The 25,900-nt window shown below is 37.3% G+C and overlaps 1 protein-coding gene across 2 annotated transcripts; it reads left to right on the forward strand.

Moving 5' to 3' along the window:
* The first annotated feature begins 746 nt into the window (after nucleotides 1-746).
* Nucleotides 747-24,117, forward strand: HOATZ (HOATZ cilia and flagella associated protein). Of its 2 annotated transcripts, XM_049714129.1 has the most exons (5): nucleotides 747-972; nucleotides 1,981-2,051; nucleotides 21,032-21,091; nucleotides 21,674-21,726; nucleotides 23,918-24,117. In XM_049714129.1, exons 1-5 carry the CDS (start codon nucleotides 747-749, stop codon nucleotides 23,973-23,975), a joined length of 468 nt encoding a protein of 155 aa, XP_049570086.1. In that variant the 3' UTR covers nucleotides 23,976-24,117. The 2 variants fall into 2 exon arrangements, with proteins under 2 accessions (XP_049570086.1, XP_049570087.1); XM_049714130.1 differs by lacking the exons at nucleotides 21,674-21,726; nucleotides 23,918-24,117 and adding an exon at nucleotides 21,412-21,610.
* Nucleotides 24,118-25,900: the final 1,783 nt, after the last annotated feature.

Consider the following 25,900-nt stretch of genomic DNA (forward strand, 5'->3'; position numbering starts at 1 on the left):
TTTTATAAGAATTCATTAACCAAAATTTTTATAGTGTTTTTCATGAAGGGGCTGGGTCCACTCATCCGATATATTTACAACTGTTGCAGTCTAAACAGCTTTTATTGGGACTGATGTTACAATCTAAATCGACCGTCTTTCTGTAAGATTGGTCTTAAAGGATGCAGGGGGGAAAGTGTATAAAACATTATATACAGGGGTGCCTATCAGCCCAGTTCACACCTCTAGCTTCCATAGGCTAGGTTGTTAGCTACCTTATTGAATTCACCAACCACTGCAGGCCCAGAACTTCCCCATAGAGGGTGCTGAGCTACAGCAATCTGGTGTGGAAAGGGGATTGGGACGGTGGAGCTAAGGGAAGCTTTATTTAGACATAGTTGGGGGGGAAAGGAAGCTGGTCGCGGGGCGGTGGGGGGGGGGTGTAGGAGGCTAACTCAGAATAAAAGAGAGCTGAAGTGCTCCCCCACTGACTCCAACAGGACAAGACGCCCCAAAGTTGATGTCTTGACTCTCCTATCTGGACTCCAAGGCTTGGACTGGTCCCGAAGTCTGCGATCACTGCAGAAGTGGGATTCAGGTGGCGCACAAGCGCGCACGCTAGACCCCAGCTTCTATCGAGGAAACTAAGGGCTTCCGGCCGTGGTTGTGGCCAACTTAGCGAGTTTCCGGCGGAGGCTGGGGGGTGGGGTGGGCGGGGTGGGGCTGGGAGAAGGGCAAGGGAGCTTGGAGAAGCATCCTGAGTTGCCATGGAAACGAGGCCCAGCAACGGTCTTAGCAGCCGAAAGGAGTCGTGTGAAACTCACCCGCAGGGATTACTGGTGTTCACCGGCTCTTCAGATCGCGATGCCAACTTGGCCAAGCAGTTCTGGATCGGGGCATCAATGTATCCCCCTAACGAATCTCAGCTGGTACTGTCCAGAGGTAGCAGTCAGCGTCTGCGGGTGGCGCGGCCCTCGAGGGGCAGTGTGCTTGGTGAGTAGCTGCCTCCTGTCAGCGATTTCTGCCTCCTCCCTAACCACAGGGCAGACACCAGAGCCCCTCCCAGGAGAAACTGCAGAACCTAATTCTAAATGTCTAAAACCCTGTACAAACAGTTCTAAAATCTTCCCAGCAATCCTTCCACCCCAAAATGATCGGTGGTATCTTTGTTACATCTAAAAGTCCATCTGAAAATATCCCTTGGTTATGACATCTAATTGTCTAAACAGTATAGAATAATCTGGGCAAATGTTATATGTTGGCTGAAAGGATATGAAGGATGGTTTTTTACATAATAGAGTTCCAAAGTGAAAGCCCTAGAGAAGGTTGAAGGCAGAGTCAACATTAGGAACCAAGTTCCCTAACCTGTAAGGCCTAAGATGGGAAACTGTTATGCAATTTTTACAGGTATAGAAAAATTAAATACCTTTAATGCTGTGGTTTTTCCAATGACTACTTCCCTTCTGTATTTTTTTAGAGAAAAGTTACTTCCAGCCTTTTTTCCTTGAGAAAAGCAGTTAAGTACCAAGTTTTACACCTTTCAATATCCTGATTCCTAGACTCCTAAAAAAAAAATAGGTAATAAGTGTAAAGATACAACTTCTTCCTTTGGCATAACTTTCTGAATTGCATACCAAGACCCTGCCTCAGAGACCACCCCATTTATCCAGAGGAAAATGCCTAAATTCCTATAACATATTGAGTAGGAATATAGAAATTGTAATCTACGATACTTCAAGTAAGTTCTGTTTTAGAGACCTTTTCTTGTCTCTGGACTCGGGCTACTCCTCTTCTAAAGAGATTAGAGGTTCCCTGCAGCCAGAGCTAATTAATTCAATCTGCAGTTATTTATGAATCTGGTTCATAAAGTTTCAAGACAGTACGTATTTGTGTTTACCTTCCAACTTTATGTATTGCCTTTTAAACTTTAATTTTTTATCAACATTATTGTAAAATCATGATAAAATTATTTCAGATTGTATTTGATTCTGTTTTCTTTAGAGAGAAGAGATGTCACTGCTGAAACCCTAAAGATTCAGGAATCTGAGGAGAAAAAAAAGTATCTCCAAAAGGTAGGCCAATATTGCAGAAAGTCATCTGATTTTCATTAAAATGTCATTATTATTTTCCAAATCATCCCAATTATTCTTTTTTTAATGTATGTATATAAAAATTTTCTGCTTCTAGTATGTCAGCTTGAGCAATAGGAAAACCTTTATTAGAATTTTAATTAAAGTTTAAGAAATTCTATTAAACTTTGGCTATTCTCAGTCTCTGCAAAAGCCCAAGGATGTGTAAGAACAATGAAATCAGAGGGAAGTGGGGAAAGATGGATTCACACACTTTCCACCCAATAAGGCCCCAAACCATATACAGTGTTGTAATAACAGGAAAAACTGAATAGAATTGACTTAAAAGGTCAAAATTAAATGATCAGAGGAATGAGTCCATCATCTAGAGCCAGTTTGCCTAAAGGCTGCAATTAAACACATTGGTGTTGTCAAATCAACTGAACGTGTCTCTTCTTGGCAACATCCCTTGTTTGCTTTTATTTTGCAGGCACAGCCTCTAACTCAACAATTAGTACAGTGATTTATAGAAACATTTTGTTTGGTTAATGGATAAATTCCATTCCTCTAACTGTTCCTGTACTATAAAAGCAGATAGAGGATTCGTCTGGCCTAATGTCTTTAATCAACAGATGTATTGGCAAAGTCCAAAAGACTTATTGGGAATTCTACATAAATTGCAGAACAATGCATTTGAGTTTGCTCATCACATTAGTTTCCTTTGTGAACTCTTGGTGATTCCTCCAAAAAAATTAAGTGATTAGAAATAGTCAGCATTTTATTCTCTCTTGAGGATATTAGATAATATATATTTATACCAGCACTTAATAATGGGAAGGAAACCTAATTCTCAGTGAAGCAAAAATCATTAAAAGTTTTCTTCAGCGCATTTTAATTTCATTTTTGGAAGGGATTAGAAATAAAATATTAAAGACAAACTATTATCAACTTCTTTCATCTTTTGTCAAACAATTAAGACAATATGATGAGTTACAAGTAGATGTTCTGCTAATGGTAGTCTTAGAACTGATTTCCTTGCCTCAGGTTCTTCTATTATTAATTACTTAATTAATTCCCAGATATCTATTGAGATCCTGCCATGTGCCAAGTACCATACTAGATGCTGGGAATACAAAGACAAGATGTGTTCCTGATCTCAAGGAGTTTATAATCTGGTGGGGGAGAATGCCAATTAAAGGCAGGAATTATGATACATTTTTATGATAGATGTATGCAGTTAATACTATGGGAACACACTGAAGGACATCAAAGTCAAGCTTAAGGAGTCAAGAAATCTTCCCAAAGGAACTGAGTCTCAAAGAATGTATAGAGTTGAGCAAACAAAGAATATCCTCCATGCTGCACTAGTTACCTTCCTAAAACCCAAATCCTATTGTGCTGTATTGCTGTATTAGTCTGCTAGGGCTGCCATAACAAAATACCACACACCAGGTGGCTTAAATAACAGAATTTTATTCTCTCACAGTTCTGGAGGCTGGAAGTCTGAGATCAAGGTGCCTCCAGAGTTGGTTTCTGATGAAGCCTCCCTTCCGGGCTTCTAGATGGCCACCTTCTCACTGCATCCTCACATGGCAGAGGGAGAAAGCTTTAGTGTCTCTTCCCCATCTTGTAAGGACACCAGTCCTATTGTATTAGGGCCCCTAATGACCTCATTTAACTTTACCTCCCTAAAGGATCTGTTTCCAAATAGAGTTACACTGAGGGTTAGGGCTTCAACATAGGAATTGCAGGAGTGGGGGTGGAAATGACACAATTCAGTCCATACACCTACTTTTGTTCTTTTTCCCCTGGCTCTCCATTTCTGCAGGATGGAGACCAGACTCTCCAGCATGGTATTCAAGTTCTTTTCCAGTCTGACTATAACCTGACTGGCTTCTACCACTCTCCTTCCTCCTTCCCCTATACCCCACCCTACCCCCAATGCAGCCTACTCGGTACAGTTGGTTCTCACCACTAGGCTTGGGCATATTATGTACCCCTCCCCGCATGTGCTACCGAAGTGGTAAATGGGTAAAATATATTTTTTCTAAACCTAAATATGCACATTATACTGTGATATCTGCCAAATTGTACATTAAGTCAAGTGGGTCCTGCAATGCAGTATAAAGAAGATTCTATTATGTTGAGAGTACAAGATAAGAGACCTAACCAAGCAGCAAGCCAGCAGGATAGAAAGAGAATATTACTGAAACTGTGCCTTGCGAGTATATAGGAGAGCTGAATCAGTTTGGTACGATACAGTTCTAGTCAAACAATGCCATGGTGAAAAAAGCAAGAGAATTGTGCAATAACTGAAGGCTCTTACAGAGATCCTCAGATACTGTTGTGATGTGGTACTCAAAACACCCAATTTAGGGAGTGTATACCATGCGCTATATATATTAAAGTAAGCACTGTATATGCATCAACTCATATTCTCCTTAAAATAGCCTCATGATGATTATTCCCATTTAATCAAACAAGGCTTAAATGATTTTCCAAAGTTCCCACAACTGGTAAGTGGCCGAGCCTAGATTCAAAGCCTGTCTCCTAACTCCAAAGCCTGTGAGACTCATTGTGTTGTAATGATTGCTGGCCACGGCGTTGTTCAGCTATGCTGCCAAATATTCTAAAATTCAAAACTGTGGTATGAATACAAGTATGAGAAACGGTGACTATACGCTCTTTCTTCAACCTACAATGCACTTTCGTGTCTCTACCTAAAATGCTGTCCCCCACTTACCTTCAAGGCCCAGCTCAAATGCAACTTCTCTGTGAAGCTTTCCCAGAGGGGACTTAGAGACAACAGAATGAATAGCTCCCTTCTCTGTGCTCTCAGAGCAAGTCACGATCTGTGTTATAGGTAATTGTGTTATAGGTATTGTGTTATAGGTATGTTTCTGTCCTTCCTGCTAAATTCCAGGCACCATAGGGTTTGGAAGTCTGACTCGGCCACTTACTATATGAGTGACCTTGTGCAGCCTATTTAATTAACCCCTGTGAGGCTCAGCTTTCCTCAGGTAGAGAAGGAGGAATGATAAAAATATCCCCCTCATCGAGTTGGTATAAGATATGTAAAGCGCCGGGCTGTTGTTTTCTCTCAACAAATGTTAACTCTCTTTTCCTCCATGAGGGCAGAGGTCATTTCTTATTTACTTAACTCTCGTGCTTTTCCGGCTATTGAAACTCAGTAAATATCGATATTTGTTGATTGAATAAATAAATGCATAACTGAATTAATCAGTGAACATATGCTGTACACAGTGATAACACCATTTGGGTTAGCCTTTTGTACATATACACATCTGGCAAATTTTTCTAGGCTGGCAATTTTTGCAAGAATGTTCCCCAAAGCTAGTCTGTTTGCAAGTCTGCTTTAGGACCAATTTAGCATATCCCCTCGCATCTCGGTTTTGCTTTTACCTTGTGGGTCTATATATGATGGGAGGAAATGTGACTCCCTGTAATCACTAAGACATAGAATCTATTTTTGGATACTACTGTTTTTCTAAGTCCGTAGTACTCTCTCTGCATTGCTGCCACCACCATCCTAGAATTCTTACCTTAATGGCAGAACATAAATGGGGAGGTGGGAGGTTCTCAGTAACTAATAAAACATTTACAATGATCTATTCAATTTGAGAACCTTCTACATATTTTGAACGTATACATTTGTATAAGTAAAATGCCTGGTATAATTTTCATTATAAAAAGCGAAAAAATATTTCCCATCAAGTCTCTTAAAGGTTTTTTCTTCCACTTTCTCCTTAAAATTAATGAAAATCTAAAAATTTATCTCTGTCTCTCCTAAAAGTACTTTTATAGCTTTTTCTCCCCAACTGATACTGATTTTTCAGTTACTAAACTTTTAAAACTTTAATGTTATCCTCCATTTTGGAATATTTTCCAGCTATACCTTATAAATGCTTTTGGTTAGTGGACAAAATGCTATTAATCACAAGTACTATTTCTGCGATGGATATCCATGGCAGAAAATCAAGAACAATTTGAGTCTGTCAAGATTAAATGGCTTACCATGTCCATAAAGGAAACCTTATAGCACTCTACTGGACCATTATTCTTCCTTTGAGAGTTCTAAAGTAGTCTGAAAACATTATAAGAAATGAATAGTCAGCTAATTCTTTGAAATCATAAAACTAATTTGCTTTTTAGTTTTGCCACCTTTAAGAAAGCTCTTTAGCTGATTATCTCTTTATGAAAAGAATTATAAATGATTCATTTGCTGGGAAGAGGAAGAAAAGATCAGAGCAGTACTTTAAGGCATGTATATAGATGACGTATTTAGAAATGTCCATCTGGAATCAGAGTTTTAACGTGAGTGAATATAAACTAAAGATTTTCACAAGGAAAATATGCAATCTGCAGAACAACAATAAATATATAGTCTTTATTGGGAATGGGGTTTTAATCTGTTCAGTCACACAACCTGTACAACCAATACTGACCATAGTGTAAGTCTTCCTCAAAAGTCAATTTGCTATATGGTGCTTCAGTGAACCAGAAGCAAATCATGCTATGATGAGAACATTCTTAGAAAAAGAGTCTAAGAAGTTTCACAAAGGTGTATTTTTAGACACCGAATCATGAAAGTGGAAAACTTTAACATTATCCTCCATTATCTTACACTTTCAAAGGGATGCTCAGAATCATTATAAGTCAGTTTTGTAGAGCCAAACCAAAGATACAATAAACTTCCTCAGTGTCATTGCCCAGGATGCTCAGATAAAAGAAAATCCTCTTTGTTGTCAAATTGCCCAGGAATGGCTTCCCAGACAAACCAAATTTTTCTCAGTCACAGTGTTATCTGGCTTTGTTTTAATTTTGCTTTCCTGCCCTCATGTAATAATAACAAAGTTCCTTTTCCTCCATAAAATAAATACCATTAGGAAGTGGTGGATTTCTCCTTCACCAACAAAAGATACTTATTTAAATTCTTGTTGTTCCTAATTTGTCAAAGAATTCAAGAGGAAGAATCATAAAAACAGACTGTGCATTCACAGTAACGAGCAAATATTGTGGTAGTAAATGATAATTAAAAGATTGCATAAATATGAATCACTCTTTTAAATCCTCTATTGTACCACTTTGTTTTCAAACGTTATTCAATCTTGGGAAACATTTTCAGTTGACAGGTGAGGTTCCCCTCTTAATCTTCTTTAGCAACATCTATGAAAAGATACTCAGGGTAAGAAATGAGATTTGAGATCAAATAGCTGAATTCATTGCCCCAGGCAGACCCAGCCCCAGAGTTGGTTAGGGTCATGCCCCAAATGCATTGCATCCTCTTTTTTCCAAAGATCTGTATACTTTCTCTTCTGTATACATTCACCCTAAGAACAAAATAAAAGCATTTCAAGCCCTGCAGTACAATTAGGCAAGGACCCATACTATCTATCTCCTGGTAAAACATGATTAAATTAAACTACTGAACACAGAATGAAGCAAAAAAGGATGGTGTATTTTTTAAAATAAAGGCAGAACTATCAATTTGATTCCAGCTACAGGAAGCCTTATTGTTCAAATTTGTAAACACCTTATAAGCAGTAGGGTGAATCAAATAGAATTTATTGAAGAACTGGGTAATTCTGTGGATCAGGTAACTCAGAAAATACAACATACCTGAAATCAAATCCATAATCTGCCTTTTCCCTTTGCCTCTATCAAGATGAAAAGATATGTAGGTAAGTTATATTGGAGCCAGATAAGAAAATTTAAAATTTTATGTATCTATATTTACTTCACCATTTAGTCACTTTCTATGCTAAGGTATTTTAGTCACCATAGGTGTGGTCAAGCATACCCTCGGAGCCTGAGGTGATACAGCCGTTTGTCTATTTGGCTCCTGAGATTGTGCAGTTCCCCAAGCCACTGTGTTGGTAATATAGTCAATCCTCATTATTCACAATTCCATATTTGCAAATTCACTTACTAGCTCACTAGCAACAGTTTATTTGTAACCCCAAAATCAATACTTGTAGCACTTTCATGGTCATTGGAGGACATTCACAGAGCAGAGAAAATTTGAGTTGCCCAACACATATGTTCCTAGCTGAGGTTGAACAAGGCAATGTTCTGCCTTCTTGTTTCAGCTCATACTGTGAACAGTATCCTTTTTGCAGTTTATTAAATGCCACGTTTTTTGCTTTTTTTTTTTTTTTTTTGATGATTTCACTGTTTTAAATAGCCTCCAAGTGCTGAAGTACTGTCTAGTGTTCTTAAGTACAAGCAGGTTGTGATATGCCTTATGGAGAAAATACATGCATTAGATAAGCTTTATTCAGACATGAGTTATAAGTGCTGCTGGCTATGAGTTCAATGTTGATGAATCAACAAGGTATTTTATTTTATTTTTTTTTATTTATTTATTTTTTTTTTGCGGTACACGGGCCTCTCACTGTTGTGGCCTCTCCCGTTGCGGAGCACAGGCTCCGGACGCGCCGGCTCAGCGGCCATGACTCACGGGCCCAGCCGCTCCGCGGCATGTGGGATCTTCCCGGACCGGGGGCACGAACCCGCGTCCCCTGCATCGGCAGGCGGACTCTGAACCACTGCGCCACCAGGGAAGCCCAACAAGGTATTTTAAATAAGGTGTCTATAAAGAGAAATACACATAAAACAAGGCTATACATTGATCCATTGGTGAAATGTTGTGATCAAAGACAGGCAGGAACCTAGGGGACATGATCAGCTTGGTGACAATGAGTCTACAGTTTCTTCCTCTTGGAAATGCTTTTCTCCCGTTTCTCCCTTTAGCTAATGCCTACTTGTATTTAAAAACAATTCAAAAATAGTCACATTCAAGTCTTTCCTCATCCTTATATATTCCCCAGGCTGATAACAAATGCCCCTTCTTTTGCGCTTCCCTAGTACCCTGTGCATTCCCCAGTCATAATCACTGACATATAGTACTGTGGTGTACTTGAGGTATGTACTGTGGTGTAGTTGAGGTATTTCTTCTGCAGGCTCTAAGCTTCCTAACGAAAAGGATCATGACTTCTTCGACTTTATAATCACAGGACCTGACAAATATCAGATGATCTCCTAACCTACCAAATAAATGCTTATGAGTGAATAAATAGATGAGTTAACTTGTCTGGACCAGAATCCTGCATGATAGTCCAGTTCCTTGAGCTGGCTGGCATATGAGGTACTCATTAATAGGAGGATGGTCCAAAATAGGATTCACCAAGACACAGAGGCCTCACAGACTCAGAGGTAATGAACAGACATGTAGTCACTTGTGAAAAGGTTGTGCAAGCAACAGACAAGAGTGGAAATAGTCTGTAGGCCACAGAAGAAAGTCACAGTCAATGAGCATTAACAGTTCTCTGAAGGAAGCGATACCAGGAAAAGGCAATAAATGGAAATTTAAGATCATGGTGCCAAGGTTCAACAGCATGTAAAAGAAATCTTGACGTGGGAATTAGAATTCAGCATCAGGAGTAGAAAATAAGTCAAGGCCACTGTCCCAGAGTGTCGGGGATACTAGACAAAGAAACAAGACAAGGACTTGAACACATGGGCCAAGACAATATTCTATATAGTAGAAATTTGGTACAGGGATAGGCTTGGTTTTAAAATTTAAAAAAAAAGCAAATTCCTAGAAGTATGTACCTTTCCCCCAAACTCCAATCACATCCCTAAACTTTTGTGTCATTCCCTACTGCCATACCCAGAAAACTACTTTAGAGCCATCAATATATGAGACAATTCACCTAACTATAGTAATTTTTTCTTGGCCACGCCAAAAGATACTGATCAAAAATCAATTTACCAATAATTGATTCTATTGTTGAGATAAACTCTGTTAACTATTTAAGGAAGAAAAAGGCATATTTTCATTGTAACACTAATTTGGTAATTTATTTGAAAAAACTTAGAAGTTATTTAAGATATTTTATCTAAACTTTGAAACTTTTATTTTAAAGAATAAATTTTTAGAGCACTGAATAAGTAAAAACAGAAAGAAAAAAGATAGTTCTTAATTGTGGTTATAAAGTTTTATATATTACCTTTGCATTCTCTGGGGTTTATGGCCATAAATGTTCCCGATAGATATAATGTAGATGTTGGAGTAGGTGTAGACATTAGTCTCTATGTGTGAAGTTGAATTGGACATTGTATGGGTCTCAATGCATACAGGTGAGGGCCCTGCACTGAAGTGTAGGGTCAGAAGGCCAAACTGAACTTTACAGAATGTTTGCCCAAAGCAGTTGAAAAGTTTGTAGCCTTAAAAAAAGAAGAGACATAGGCAAGGAAAGGGCCAAAGCTGAAGAGACAATGTCAAGCTCAGGCAAGAAGAGCCAAGCAAAGACATCAACAGTAGGATAAGACCCCAAGCCAAAAGTTAGGAGAATCTGATTTGGAAAAATTGTGCAAGATTCACTCAACAAATATTTATTGAGTGAACATTAAAATTCAAATCTCACTTATTGCTTTTTTAAAGAATAAGTGCCTTTTAAAGCAAGCATTAAAGCAGTTTTTCACTTTGCTGTACACCTGGCATTGTGCTGGGCACTGGAGAACAATGATGAACAGCAACAAAAAACAAGATACAAACTCTGTCCTTATCTGAAACTTGCAATTTAATTAAGGAGAGAGATACTTATGAAGAATTTTACATGATATTAAAGGAACATTTAATAGGGCAGTATTGATCCAACCAAAAGAGTCAGGGAGAATTTCTGTGAGGGTTAAGCTGAGATTCGAAGGAAGAGTGGGCATTAATTAGGCCAGAAGGAGCAGTGGAGGGAGCACTATGGGAGCATTCCGGACTGTAGAAACAGCATAGTGCATGTCCAAAGCTGAATGGCCAGTGTGGTGATGGGAAGGTTAGGCCATAGTACATAAACAATAAGAAACCATTGAAAGGTTTTAAGTTGGGGGATGATAATATCAGATTTGTTTGAAAAAATTCAAGAGAATGAATTAAAAGTGGCTGGAGCAGAAGTGGGGAAACCAGAGTGAAGGCCATTGCAATCATCCAGTTGGGAGGTGATGGTAGCTTGGATTAGGAAAAAGTAGATAGATTTAAGAGATATTCAGGAAGTAAAATAAGTAGGACTTCAGTTGTGTATTGGATATGGATGGTGAGGCATAGCAAGGTATCAAAGATAACATAGTTTTCTGGCTTGCACAACAGGATGGATGGTGCCATTCTCTGAAACAAGGAACGTTAAATAAAGGTCAGGTGTTAGGGGCTTTGGGGGAAGGCGGAAGGGGTTAGAAGTTCAGTTTTAGACTCATGGAGTGTGCCTTTGAGATAAACAATGATAAGCCTATTCGAGCTGTCAAATAGGCCTGTGGGCTAAATATATGGGCTAGAGAAGTATGGGCCAGAGATGAGATAGAGTCATCTGGATGGAGAATCCCCCACCCTCTCCTTCTACAACCTAATGGGCAGGACAGGAGGGAGAGACATACCTGAAAGATGAGGTCAGTCCCATTCATCATATCTGTGTAACCATCAACATGATGAAAACATTAAAGACTCAGCAGTTACTTGTTTGCTAAGGACAAGTCTTGGTAATTATCGTAGACCGAATCATCAATAGTATATAATTCAATCACATATAGAAGTATCTTTAATATATCTATACTTTATTGAATTTAAAGGTGTAATAATTCATTTTATGCTCATACTGTTCTCAACATGAAAGTTCAAATCTCACTTATTGCTTTTTTTAAAAAATAAGTGCCTTTTAAAGCAACATTAAAGTAGTTTTTCACTTTGCTGTACACCTGAAACTAACACAACATTGTAAATCAACTATACTCCAATAAAAATTTTAAAAAATTAAAAACAAGCTGGGGAAATTTAAAAAATAAATAAGTAAAGCAGTTTTTAAAAAGAGCTATGCAGGACTTCCCTGGTGGTCCAGTGGTTAAGAATCCACCTTCCAATGCAGGGGACGTGGGTTCCATCCCTGGTCAGGGAACTAAGATTCCACATGCCACGGGGCGACTAAGCCTGTGTGCCACAACTACAGAGTCCACGCGCTGTGGAGCCCATACGCCACAACTACAGAGCTCATGCACCGCAACTACTGAGCCTGCACGCTCTGGAGCCCATGCGCCACGACTGGAGACAAGCCGGCATGCCGCAGTGAAGACCCGACGCAGCTAAACTTAAATAAATAAATAAATATTTTAAAAAGGAAAAGAATTTTAAAAAATAAAATAAGAGCTATGCTCTTCAGGTAATTACTATTGGTTTTCCATTAAAATATATGTAACAGAATTAAGAAAAAATATGTAACAGAACCAAGAAAATACACATTTTTTTCTTTTTCAAAACAGATAAATTCATATTTTATCAAAACCTACATTTAAGAAAAATTGTTGAGTCCCTTTTATGTAATGACTGATATGTTTCTCTCATTTTAGTAAGCCACTATTTTTCAAATGAAAATTATATATGCCCAAGCTGGGAATTGAGCCAGGATCAGGCAATTTTCAGGAGGTATGAAAATGTGCTTAGACGTGCATTTTTTTCTGCAAGTCAGCATTCTTCCTCCCTCCGATTAATAATCCTCTAACATCCACTGCCATAGATGACTGCCTTTAGATCTACCTTCTAAATATCAGATTAGAGCTGGAGAAAGCCTTTTCTCTGATTAGTCAGGCTATCTTTTAAAGTACATGGTAGATCATTTGCGGGCCAACAGTTCTGTATCTTATTATTATAGTAGATATAAATTTACTATATGGAAGCTGTAGAATCTACATAGCAGATTTCAATTAATAGACACAGGGAATGGTAGTAAATTCATAGAGTAAATTCACAGTTGAAGCATTCTGCCATCAAAATCAACAGGCCAAGAGGCACATACTGCCTTTTGGAATCAAGCCCAAATGTGAGACATAGTTTTACCTTAAGCCAATAGTAATGCTAACCTTCCTCAACTGCATTTTGTAACAGAACAGGAATAGAAGCTACTGAAGATTGACTGTGTAGAATAAGAACTAAGACTCCCTTGTGATTCCATCGGGCATTTAACTTGCAATTATTGGCATAGAGATAAAAATTAAATTCTGGAGCCCCAAGAAAAACATCAGATAATGTTCTCTAATCTCTGTAAAACCACAGAACTTGGTTCTGCTTAGGTAATATTCTAAAATTGGAATGTACTGTAATTCTCATTTTATACTTATAATCAAAAGTCCTCATAAATAGTGTACATTAAATAAGATCTTAGAAAGTTCATCAGTTTATAGGTACCACTATAGTTTAACTATTCTTTACCCTTTAACCACTTTTTGCAAAGTGCTACATGATCCCATAAAATAAGTAAATTAACTTTGATCAAGCAGACTTCACTCTGGATTAGCTCCCCCTGCTGTGTATTCCCATAGCACACATTTTCCACTAGAATATAAATTTTTCTGTGAGAGCAGAGACTGTCTTCTTCACCATGGTTAATCCTAATTAATTCTTCATTTCCAGAATCAAGATTGAATAAAGAAACCATTCTGTTACTGTGTGTGTATGTGTGTGTAAGTGTGCCACAATCTCTACTATGTGTTTTAAGTAGTATAGCAAAAGAAGCATGGAGTCAAACAGAACTGAGAATGAGTTTGAATCCTTGGCTCTGGCAGTTACTAGGTACCTAATTAATGTTAAGTGACCCTGAGAAAAGTTGTTAATTTTTATGTTGGTTGAGTTCCTTCTATTTGTAAGGAGACAATAATATCATCTACCTCAGGATTAAAGGAATTACACAAAGCCTGACATCCAGCAAGTACCCAATGAAAGTTTGTTTTTATCTTCTCTGCTTTCCCTCTTTTTTTAAACCATAATTGAAAAATAAAATTTTAAGAAGTACAAAATAAGCTTTAGCATTAAATGAAATGGTTTGACCAAAGTGGTAAATCTCAAAGGTTGATGAGTAGATTATGAAAGACATGGTCACCCAGGTATCCACATCCTGATTAAACGACACAATCAGGACTGGCTTGCTCATACTGTAAAGAGACTCTCACATATTTTTCTTAACCCTATCTTCATCATCTGCAAAAAGAAAAATTACCACTGAAGGTATATTTTGAAATTTCAACTATGGAGCAAAATGTGTGGGCAAAGTTAATTTAACCATTGCACGTAAATAAAATATAATTAAATTTTATCATAATGCCTCTCTCTACAAATATAGATTAAGAGGTAAATGTCATGATAATTCTGCAGCTCTAGATCAGTGCAGGTCAGGGTTCTCAATTAGAACCCTGTCAAAAATCAAGGGAGAAAAGAATATTACTATATTCCACTATATACATACCCTTTGCAACAGTTCTTGGAAACCTAGAAAAAGACTCTGGTATAGAAGCTAACTTAGAAGCCAAGGTTATTAGAAGTAGTGGATAGTACAGCAAGTAGACCCAACTCAATCCAAGGCAAGCCCAACCAATGAGCTAAATATTGACTAAAATTAGTTGAAATGAAAAATATGGCGCTAATCTGCATAAGTACTATAGGTTTGGTTTGTTTGTTTATTTTGTTTTCGTGTTTGAGTAAATAGGTCTTTTTTTCCCTTGCAATAGTTTGGTAAGTTACTAGGAAATCGTCCATTTCATCTACATTTTCAAATTTATTTGTGTGAAGGATTCATGGTGTTTTTAATCATCTTTGTACTCTCTGCTGAGCTCTAGTTATTACCCCTTTTCATTTCTAATCATTTGCATCCTTTTTTCTTAAGTAATTATATCAAAGGATTATCTATTTTAATAGTCTTTTCAAAAAACCAACATTTGTTTTTATTATCCTCTGTCATTATTTTTGTTTCCTATGTTATCAGTTCTTGATTTTTATTACTTCTCCCTTCAATTTTGGGTTAGTTCTTATTTTCATTCTAACTTCCTTCCCTTCTCACTTTGTTTCTTAATTTTCCACTTTATCTCTTTTCTAATATAAGTATTTATAGTTATAACTAGCCCTCAAAGTACTATTTTAGCTGCAACTCACAAGCTATATAATGTTTTCATTATTATTGCACTTTAAGTATTTTTAAATTTTTATTTTGATTTATAGTTTGTCCCATAAAGTATTTAGAAGTATGCTTTTTAATTTCCAAATCTGTGAAGTCTTATCTCTTTTTTATTTCTAACTTATTAATATTGAGGTCAGAAATATAGTTCCTATCTTCTACTAAATCAAGTATAAACAGAGCTATCTTTATGTCAATGTCCTCAGCATGATGCCATTCAACTATCCTATCCTATATACCTCTATTCCCCAAAACAAACATCTTGTCCCAGTCAAGCGAGGCTTATCGCCATCTTTCAGCAACTTTAAGTTTGTTCCTGCCTCTACATCTCCATTTATTTTTAATTGGATGAACTGCTATCTGCTTTTCATCACTGAGCATGCTTTTTGTATCATGATCATTAAGCTGCTCCCCTAGCTGCCTTTCTCCCTTTGATGTATTATCTTTAAATCCTTAGATTATTTATTTTAGAGGTCCTTTAGGGTTCTTCTAAAATTTTTACATGTTTTAAAATCTTAAACTTATATTAAGATTTTAGATTCAGCAATGAATTTGTGTAAATATTATTTTCCTTTATGTGCTTTTTTTCACATGTTTTAATGGTTGTGTCATGAGCATGTATTGCATTGATAGCCAATGGAAAGAATAAATATTTTTTTAATTTCTACTTGAGTTAATTTTTTTCCCCCAGTGCTTCCTAGTCTATTTTCTTCAAGTGTTTTTCCTTTTCCAACCATCTGCTCCTCTCACCAGAGAATAGTAATATTTTTGAGAACTAACTACACAGCATATATACTCTAAGTCCTTTACTCATATTATTTAATCATCAGAACAGCTTTGTCTGAGAAGCTTTATAATTACTGATGAGGAAGCTGAAGCAGAAACATGTAAGTGACTTTTTCAAGGTCACACCGCTAAAATATAGTAAAGACAGTTTGAACCTGGGTCCATCTGACAATGGAGCCAATGTGCTTAACTACTATACCACACTGGTTTCAAGAGTTTCTAGATTCTCTAGGTATCGGGTTGGTTGCCAGGTAACTAAGCAAAGAGCTTATTGAATTGGAACCAGTTCAATACTCTTCTAAGATATTCTTAAGATTAAATTCAGTAATTAGTCTCCTATACTGTGGTGGTCAAGAGAAATTTTCTTTTGGTAATGCAGATAGGTAATCAGAGAAATAAACACTACCATATGCTATCTTTGATGAATGTTTCAGTCAAAAATTTTTAATCATAATACAAGGAAGAAACGCATTTTTCATATGAGAACCAGGTCTTGAGAAGAAAGGACCTTTCTTTTAGAGTCTAGTGCTTATTAAGAGCTTTTTTATAACTGAAATTTAACTGAGGAAAATGTTTATAATACACTGGAGAATTTGTAGAGGAATTTCTACTGCATAAAGGGCAAGTAATATCTTAGATATCCCTCCTTGTTTCTCCTTTCTTCCTTCCAACTCTAGTCACTAACTCACCTGTAGGTAAGAGGTTGAATCATCAAAAATCCTCCATGCCTGTACACAGAAGGTGGGTAATCCATCCTTTCCTCCTTTTTCCCACTCTTTCACATTTTGAAAGCATTGAAAAAAAATTTTTATATAATAATAATAGCTACCATTTATTGAATATCCACTGTATGCCATGCATTGTTAAGCAATGTTTGTATTATCTCCAATTTTCACAACCTTCCTTATAGATGAGAAATCAATACTCAGAGAAGTGGTTCTTTGATTTACCCAAGGTCACAAACCTCTAACCAATGGGATAGTGATTACATTGGAAGGAGGAAAGGAGGAACCAGGAGGAATAGTTAAGATATTACTTGCCATTAATCACACAGCAGAATTGGGGTTCAGACCCAAATGTATTTGACTCCACTAATCTATGTTGCCACCCAAATTGTTTGGCTCTGAAAAGCCAAAAATAGAGAACTCAGCAGCTTAATCCTTGAAGTGGCACTAAAATTCATTAACCTTCTATGAGATATTAAATGTATAAATGATCATATCCTAACTTACTAAAATCACTTTTTATTCTGTAATTTATTTTTTCGGGAGTAGGATATAACTATAAGTAATATGACTAAAATGTATAATATAAGAAAATATCCAGCATTAAAATATTATAAATATATTATGATACATAAGTCTTGGGGATATAATATACAACATTATGACTATAATAAAAAATACTGTACTGGTATATTTGAAAGTTGCTAAGAGAATAGATCCTAAAAGTTTTCATCAAAAGTTAAAAAAGGGCTTCCCTGGTGGCGCAGTGGTTGAGAGTCCACCTGCCGATGCAGGGGACACGGGTTCGTGCCCCGGTCCGGGAGGATCCCACATGCCGCGGAGCGGCTGGGCCCATGAGCCATGGGCGCTGAGCCTGCGCGTCTGAAGCCTGTGCTCCGCAACGGGAGAGGCCACAGCAGTGAGAGGCCCGCGTACCGCAAAAAAAAAAAAAAAAAGTAAAAAAAATTTTGTAGTTATATGAGATGATGGATGGTAACTAAACTCAAGTACTAATCATTTCACAATATATATACACGTCAAGTCATTACGCTGTACACCTTGAACTTACACAGTGTTGTATGTCAGTTATATCACAACAAAAACTGAAAAAAAAATTATAAATTCTGACCCCCTTATGCTATTATTTTAAGAATTAATAAATGATTTAAATGTCTTATAAATTCCATTAATGAACACAACCGAAACACCATGGTTAGAAATGAGAATTCTTTTGTCGTTGTGAAATTAACAAGTAAATTATTTATCCCTACTAATAAGGTAAATTGTAAGAATTTTCTCTTACCACTGAATGTATTTAGTTATCCTGGCAGAGATTTCTTAGAATAGTTGGCACTGTTTTTGTTCTGATGACACAGTTGCCTACAGTAGTTTTGTTATGCATTCCCAGGAAACATGTCCAGGAAGCAGAAATCAAATCATATTTGAAAACTTTGTTTCTGGTGCATTATATTATATTAAAAAATGGATTAAATTTTGTAATATAATATAATCCATTATAATAAAAAAGTACCTGAAATCAAAATTTAAATGAATGACTTTTTTACCCTACTATTATTTAGAGTCTTATAACTAAATATTTGTTCATTTATATTAGAAGCATTATGACAATATAACTTGCCTGTGACTACCCAATAGTTACACAGAAAATAATCATATAGTTTTGTTCATAGGGGATTTTAAGAACTAAACTTACCCACTGTTTAATTTCACTTTCTAAAACTTTTTTTTTTTGCTTAGACTAATGATTGTGCATTAGACAGTGTAATGGGTTCATTCATATATAATGACAAATCAATTCAACAAAAATTCATTGAGTATCATTTACAAGGCACTGTTAAGCTCTAAGGAAGGATGAAAGGATGAGTAACACTCTGAAAGAGACATGGTAGCAACTATGAGATAAAGCAGGGAAAGTAAGATCAATACTGTAATAAGGGTATAAAGTGCTGTGTAATCACAGTATGGGAGCATTTAATTCCCACTGAGTACATGTGTAATGGGGGAAAAGAAACTAACATTGAATATCTACACTGAAAATATCCCAGGTCTTTTTCTATAGACATTATTTTATTCAATCCATAGCAAATTGACAGGTATTTTTAAATTAGCTTAGTTTTTCAGAAACAGACTCACGGAAAACTAACTTATGGTTACCAAAGGGGAAAGGTGCGGGGGAGGGATAAACTGGGAGTTTGGGAATGACACATACACACTACTATACTTTTAAAATAGATAACCAACAAGAACGTATTTTGTAGCACAGGGAACTCTGCTCAATATTCTGTAATAACCTAAATGGGAAAAGAATTTGAAAAAGAATAGATACCTGTATATGTATAACTGGAAAAATAATAAGCTTAGTTTTTAAAAGACCCTGAATTTTTTTCCTTTCAATCTCTGTGATACATGATGCCTTAAATTCAAGTAAAAAGAAGAAATCTTGTCCCAAAATAAGTAAAATTAAAACTCTGTAGGCTCTTAAAAGGCAAGGTTACTATGACTTGAGCGGAATGAAGCAAAGCCAAAGCAGCCGTGTACTCTGCCGATTACCCGTGCAGCAGCACAGCCCCTCCTCCCACGTCTCGGTGGAGTGTGCCTGAGCTTTGAAGCTTCTCTTGCAGCCATGAGGACTAAAGACTCATCCTGAGGAATTACTTAGTAATATGCAGCCTCCAGGGCTTTGCACACCCTGTTTCCTCTGCCTCGAAAGCTTTCTTCCCCATCCCATCTGTACTGTTATCTGGTGACTACGCTTTCTTGGACATCACCTCCACTGGGATATCTTCTCTGAGTTTCCCCCACAGATACATACACACCTTCATCTGAACTGAGAGTGCCTCCTCGGTTCTCTTATTTCATCCTATTCTAATCCCGTTGTAGTATATGTGAGGTGAGACTATTGTCTTTTTCTCCACAAGTCTGCCATCACCTGGCAGGCAAGAATGGTATTTTGTTCAGCCCCTAGCACAGTAATGTTGCATCATAGGTGCTCATTACAGATTGAAATGTGTCCCACCAAAAAAGGAGACATGTTGAAGTCCTAACCCCCAGTACCATGAAAAGTGACCTCATTTGGAAATAGAATCATTGTGTTTAAAATTAGTTAAGAAGTTAATACTAGAGTAGGGTGGGCCCCTAATTCAATATGACTGGTGTCCTCATAGGACAACCATGTGAAGACAGGGAGAAAGCAACATGCCACCGAAAGCAGAGATTAGAGCTGCCAGCCAAAGAAAGCCCCAGGTTGCCAGTAAATGACCAGAAGCTAGGAAGAGGCAAGGAAGGATGCCCCTACAGGTTTCAGAGGGAGCATGGCCCTGCTGACACCTTGTTTTGGACTTCTAGCCTCCAGAACCATGTGACAATAAATATCTGTTGTTTTAAGCCATCTAGATTTTGATACTTCGTTACTGCAGCCCTAGGAAAATAATGCAGTGCTTAATAAATTTGAATGGATGGATAGATGACAGAATTTTTACCGAGATATGACAAATCTATGTCCATTCTCAGTTATATCTTCCTTCTAGCCTTGATCTAAGCAGAGCTTCTTTCATTTTATTTGGCCATTTGAACCTACAAGTTTGATTTGTCAGATTCTCAGATTTCTTTCTCCTCTTGTTCACAAACACTCCAGATGCGATTTTCTGCCTCACCATCTCCAATACTGAACATAACTGTATTCTATGAAAAAAATTTTGTACCCATATTTGCCTCTTTGTATACAGTCTATATCTTGATAAATCTTTGTGTCTGCACTAAAATAGTGGGGTTTTTTGTTTTGTTTTGTTTTTTACTCTTAAGAAAACTAACCTGAGGATGCGCATGTCTCAATATCTTAAGACAGAGGAGCAATGGAGTGTCAGATTCTGTTCTGTATGTAAGCTACTTAGAAGAGCCCTCTTGCCATGGATGTCCATGGTGGCATGCTGTTTGAGCTGGCTGATTTTGTGTCTTGCTACCATTTAGTGGCAATTTAGTGTGGTGGCCAATAGCTTGGGCTTTGTTTTCAAGTAGAGCTGGTATCAAATCCAGTTCTGCCACTTAAAACCTTGAGTAAGGTATTTAACCTTAGTATTCTTCACATTCCTCATATATAAAATGGGATGATAGTGATGTCAAAATTCTGAGTTACTATAAGAAAATAATGATAAAACATATCAAGTTCTTAGTATGGTTCATGTAGTAAAGTCAATAAAAGTTATTATATGGGCAAGAAAAATTCTCTCCATTTAGAATCAAATTCAAATTATTTTGTAAAGCAGCATCCTCTGGAATAAAAACTGAATTGTGTTATAAATGAAAAGTATAAAACTATCATGGAAAAAATTTTTAATTCTGCCCCAAAATACAAGAAGGAAAATGGAAAAAATCCTACCCCCACCATGGACACATAGCTTTATTATTGAGTCAAAAGACTCATCTGCTCTTTTTTTTTTTTTCCTTTAAACAGGCTAAAAAGAGAGATGAGATTATCCAACTCTTAAGAAAACAAAGAGAAGAAAGGATCTCGGTGAGACTGATAGTGAGACATTCAGATAAACCTTGGGGCAGGGCGGGGTGGGGGTGGTGGTGATATGAACTATGGCAAATTCTGAGAGGTTTTATAGCTTTACTCCCTAAATCTAGGTATGCTGGAGGGGGCAGGGCATAGACATCAGATAACCTGACAGTCCTTGATAAACCAAAGATATCTCCACAGTGTGCAACTCTGCTGGCACAGAAATGGTGCTCTTGTCTCTGGGCTTATTGTCACATGTTGTAAAGCCGTAGGATATTAACATGGGCTACTTCATTGCTAGTATTTGTTTTACAATGATTGATCTTGCTTAGATCCTACAAAAACAAATGCTAAATGAAGAGGAAAAAACAATAAAAGCAATAGCACCGCATACACTTCCGGATGTACAAACACACTCTCCTGAATGAACTCCCTAATCTGGACCATTTCTAACCCCACAGTCTCCAGGTTTAAGAAGCTGGTCATTATAAACTCTGTGATAATTTTACCTCAGATTTTTTTCAAGTAAGTAAATTTCAGTCAGTGCAAGAACTAAAAATTTTCCCTTTTTATTTTTATTTTGTTTTGTTTTAGAAAGAACTGGTTTCCCTTCCTTATAAACCAAAAGCCAAAGTACACAAAGCAAAGTAAGTTTACTTCTGTCAAAGAAGTGCTGCTTTTTTTTTTTTCAATCAGTTTGCTCCCTACCTTCAAATCTTCTAAAAACCCACCCACTGTTTTAGAGATTTCTTGCCTTGAGAAAACTTTCTTCTGCTCATCTACATTAAAGCCTGTGCCCACTTACATGTCTGGGCAACATGCAAGTATAAACTGGTGCAAACAGGAGAGTAGATCAACCTCGAGTCTGTACACATTCTCTTCCCCTCCTTTCTCATCCTGGGTAATTGTATTCACCTGCCATCACTCCCCTTCAGTACCCCTATCCCCTACCCACACCTAGCCCTGCCATCTTTGGCAGATCAGCAGGTCTTCTAGATTATCGACTCTGATACCACCAAAGGCATACCTAAGCTTGCTAAATCTAAGTTCATGTAGCAAGGGCTCTAGCTTCACAGTGATGGGTTAATAGCCTTATCACCGGAATAATGTTAGAGCAGCACCAGGAACGTGGTCCAGAAGAGTTTAAAGGAAACCGGCTATCACTGGTTAATCACGAAAGAATCCCTAATAAAAAATGTAAATGTCTTCATTATTGTATTCTGATTGAAACCCAATGTGGCTAACTCGACATTAATTTGACAAATATTTATTTGCATACTACATTCAGGGAAAAACAAAAAGTAATAGAATTTTTATTCTTATCTAATTGGTATTGAGGCCGACTTCCTTGAATGTTATCAGATGTTATTAGTGAAAAATTAATATGTCTATGCTGATTTTTAAAACTTCTGAAAAAATGGAAGGATCACTTAATCACCTGGCTATATTGTCTATACAATGTTCAACAACTTAATTTCTTGCTTTTCAGCTAGATGATTTGACTTAGCTTCTAAGGGTGAAGCAAAACTAGTCCAGTCAAAAGTTCACTTATCTGATTCAGATAATGAAGATTGCTACTTGAATTGTATCAACAGATCTGTCTGGGTACCTTAGATTTCTGTGCATATTTTTATAGGAGTGATCAGAACAGTCCTGTTACTATCCATGTAGATTCACCTAAGAGTAAAACAGTATTTCACAACTTGAACGGATAATTCTCTTAATGATTTAAGTGCTTACCTAATTCCTTTTGTGTACCAGGTTGGCCTCCCTCCTGTGTCCTGAAGCCTTGAATTCTATTCCATTTCACTGTGACATCTTCTTCCCCTGAGCTTCTTACACAGTCACTGTCTGCACCATTCTTTTGGCAGTTAGTCATGCACTACTTTGTGCCCATATTTTATAATTATTCAACTCTTATTATCTCTTAAGTTGTTATTTAACTTTTCACATATTTTTTACTCGTCTATGACTATATTGTAAGTTCCGTGAGAAACTGGGTCACCCAAAGTGCCTAGCACACTGCCTCCATGTAGGAATTCAGAAAATATTTGTTACCCCCCATCAAATTTTTTTTTTTGGCCATGCCAAGTGGCTTCCAGGATCTTAGCTCCTCAACAGGGATTGAACCTGGGCCCGACGGCGAAGGCGCCAAGTCCTAACCACTGGACTACCAGGGAATTCCCTGTAACAAAAAATTTTAGCTAAAAAATGTCATGTAGTTCAGCATTAGCTAATTTAGAAAGTGGTGTTTCTATACTGTACAGTAATTTGTAAACATTTTTTAATTTGTGAAATATCTTAAACACAATTTTAATTTTGCCCTCTTTTTCCTCCCTCCATCCTTTCCTATCTACCCAAACTTTCCCCACATATACAGATATGCCCTTACCATCACTCCTTCATCAGATTTTAGGATACTCCAGGTTCCCTTCTGTCAGAAAGAAAGAACTAGAAAGTGTGTACATAGTAAAGTTTCAGTGGCACTATGTTTTTTTATCCAATATTTGCATCGTAAAAGAGGGCTGACAAGAAGGAACAATGGGTCATCCAAAGAAATCAATCACCAATGATGAAATCTCAGAGGTTTGACTCAGGTGAGCACAATATATTTAAGTTTAGGAAGTCTGCTCCTGTGCCCTTCAGGTCACACTTGACAGTGGAATGACCACTCCTCCCATACAGATGTTTACACTTGATTGCAAAATCTAAGGCATAGTCAGAATGCAAGACAGTAAATCTTTATTGGAGAAACTTTCAAAAGTTTTTTTCATGCCACGTTGTGTTCACAACTACAGAGTTCTGTGTATTGGAACTGATTCATGTTACTGCCAACAGGAAAGTGATTTCAGAGTCAGATAAAGAAGACCAGGAAGAAGTCAAAGCCTTGGACTAATTTGATTGACACATGGGAGAGGATGGCTCACTTAGATCTTCACTTTTGAAACAACCTGCTCTTACATCAGGATCATTGGAATCAGTTAAATTAGACAAAGAAATAAAAGTTAAATATGTAGCACTTCTAGGAATTTTACCAGTTATTGAATACTTGTGTCTATTTTACTTAGTGAATATCACTGTATTTGGTACCACACAGTAATCGTCTCTCTCATCTTATACATTCACAAACTCCTCTTTATCTTGTTTTCATTTGAAGGGTATTTCCAAAATTGCTATATTTGGTCTATGTTATGAATATCAGATAAACAAGAAACAGGGGCTTTATGTGCTTCAACTTGCAGACCACCAGTAAAAACAGTTAATAAGGAAATAGAGATGAAAGGTCAGTCCTGAAAACTTTAAAGTCTTCTTGCAGTAAAAAAAAAAAAAATCCATTTCCCAAAATTTGGTTTACTCAGTTTCTGGAACATGTCTAAAGTCAGAAGTGAATTGCTTCTAGTTCTGTGACTAGCTGGCTCAACATTCCTTTGTCTTATTTATTTATACTTTTTTTTATACAGCAGGTTCTTATTAGTCATCAATTTTATACACATCAGTGTATACATGTCAATCCCAATCGCCCAATTCATCACACCACCACCACCCCTCCACTTTCCCCGCTTGGTGTCCATACATTTGTTCTCTACATCTGTGTCTCAGTTTCTGCCCTGCAAACCAGTTCATCTGTACCATTTTTCTAGGTTCCACATATATGCGTTAATATACGATATTTGTTTTTCTCTTTCTAACTTACTTCACTCTGTATGACAGTCTCTAGATCCATCCACGTCTCAACAAATGACCCAATTTCATTCCTTTTTCTGGCCGAGTAATATTCCATTGTATATATGTACCACATCTTCTTTATCCATTCGTCTGTCGATGGGCATTTAGGTTGCTTCCATGTCCTGGCTATTGTAAATAGTGCTGCAGTGAACATTGGGGTGCATGTGTCTTTTTGAATTATGGTTTTCTCTGGGTATATGCCCAGTAGTGGGATTGCTGGGTCATATGATAATTCTATTTTTAGTTTTTTAAGGAACCTCCATAGTGGCTGTATCAATTTACATTCCCACCAACAGTGCAAGAGGGTTCCCTTTTCTCCACACCCTCTCCAGCATTTGTTGTTTGTAGATTTTCTGATGATTCCCATTCTAACTGGTGTGAGGTGATACCTTATTGTAGTTTTGTTTGTTTGTTTTTAATATTTATTTATTTATTTTTGGCTGTGTTGGGTCTTCGTTTCTGTGCGAGGGCTTTCTCTAGTTGCAGTGAGCGGGGGCCATTCTTCATCGCAGTGTGCGGGCCTCTCTTGTTGCGGAGCACAAGCTCCAGATGCACAGGCTCAGTAGTTGTGACTCACAGGCCTAGTTGCTCTGTGGCATGTGGGATCCCCCCAGACCAGGGCTCGAACCCATGTCCCCTGCATTGGCAGGCAGATTCTCAAGCACTGCGCCACCAGGGAAGCCCCTCATTGTAGTTTTGATTTGTGGTTCTCTAATAATTAGTGATGTTGAGCAGCTTTTCATGTGCTTCTTGGCCATCTGTATGTCTTCTTTGGAGAAATGTCTATTTAGGTCTTCTGCCCATTTTTTGATTGGGTTTTTTTTTTTTAATATCGAGCTGCATGAGCTGTTTATATATTTTGGAGGTTAATCCTTTGTCCGTTGATTCGTTTGCAAATATTTTCTCCCATTCTGAGGGCTGTCTTTTCGTCTTGTTTATGGTTTCCTTTGCTGTGCAAAAGCTTTGAAGTTTCATTAGGTCCCATTTGTTTATTTTTATTTTTATTTCCATTACTCTAGGAGATGGATCAAAAAAGATCTTTAGGTTCAACATTCCTTTGTCTTATACACATGGACATAATCCCAGTGCCAATCT

This window comes from Orcinus orca, chromosome 8, assembly GCF_937001465.1.
Source record: "Orcinus orca chromosome 8, mOrcOrc1.1, whole genome shotgun sequence".
Lineage (NCBI taxonomy): Eukaryota > Metazoa > Chordata > Mammalia > Artiodactyla > Delphinidae > Orcinus > Orcinus orca.

Bases quoted from the DNA above. Each gene is read 5' to 3' on its own strand.
- HOATZ (XM_049714129.1), top strand. From the start codon at position 747: ATGGAAACGAGGCCCAGCAACGGTCTTAGCAGCCGAAAGGAGTCGTGT. The intron at 973-1,980 runs GTGAGTAGCTGC...TGTTTTCTTTAG, and splicing joins CTCGAGGGGCAGTGTGCTTG to AGAGAAGAGATGTCACTGCT. The intron at 2,052-21,031 runs GTAGGCCAATAT...TCCTTTAAACAG, and splicing joins AAAAAAAGTATCTCCAAAAG to GCTAAAAAGAGAGATGAGAT.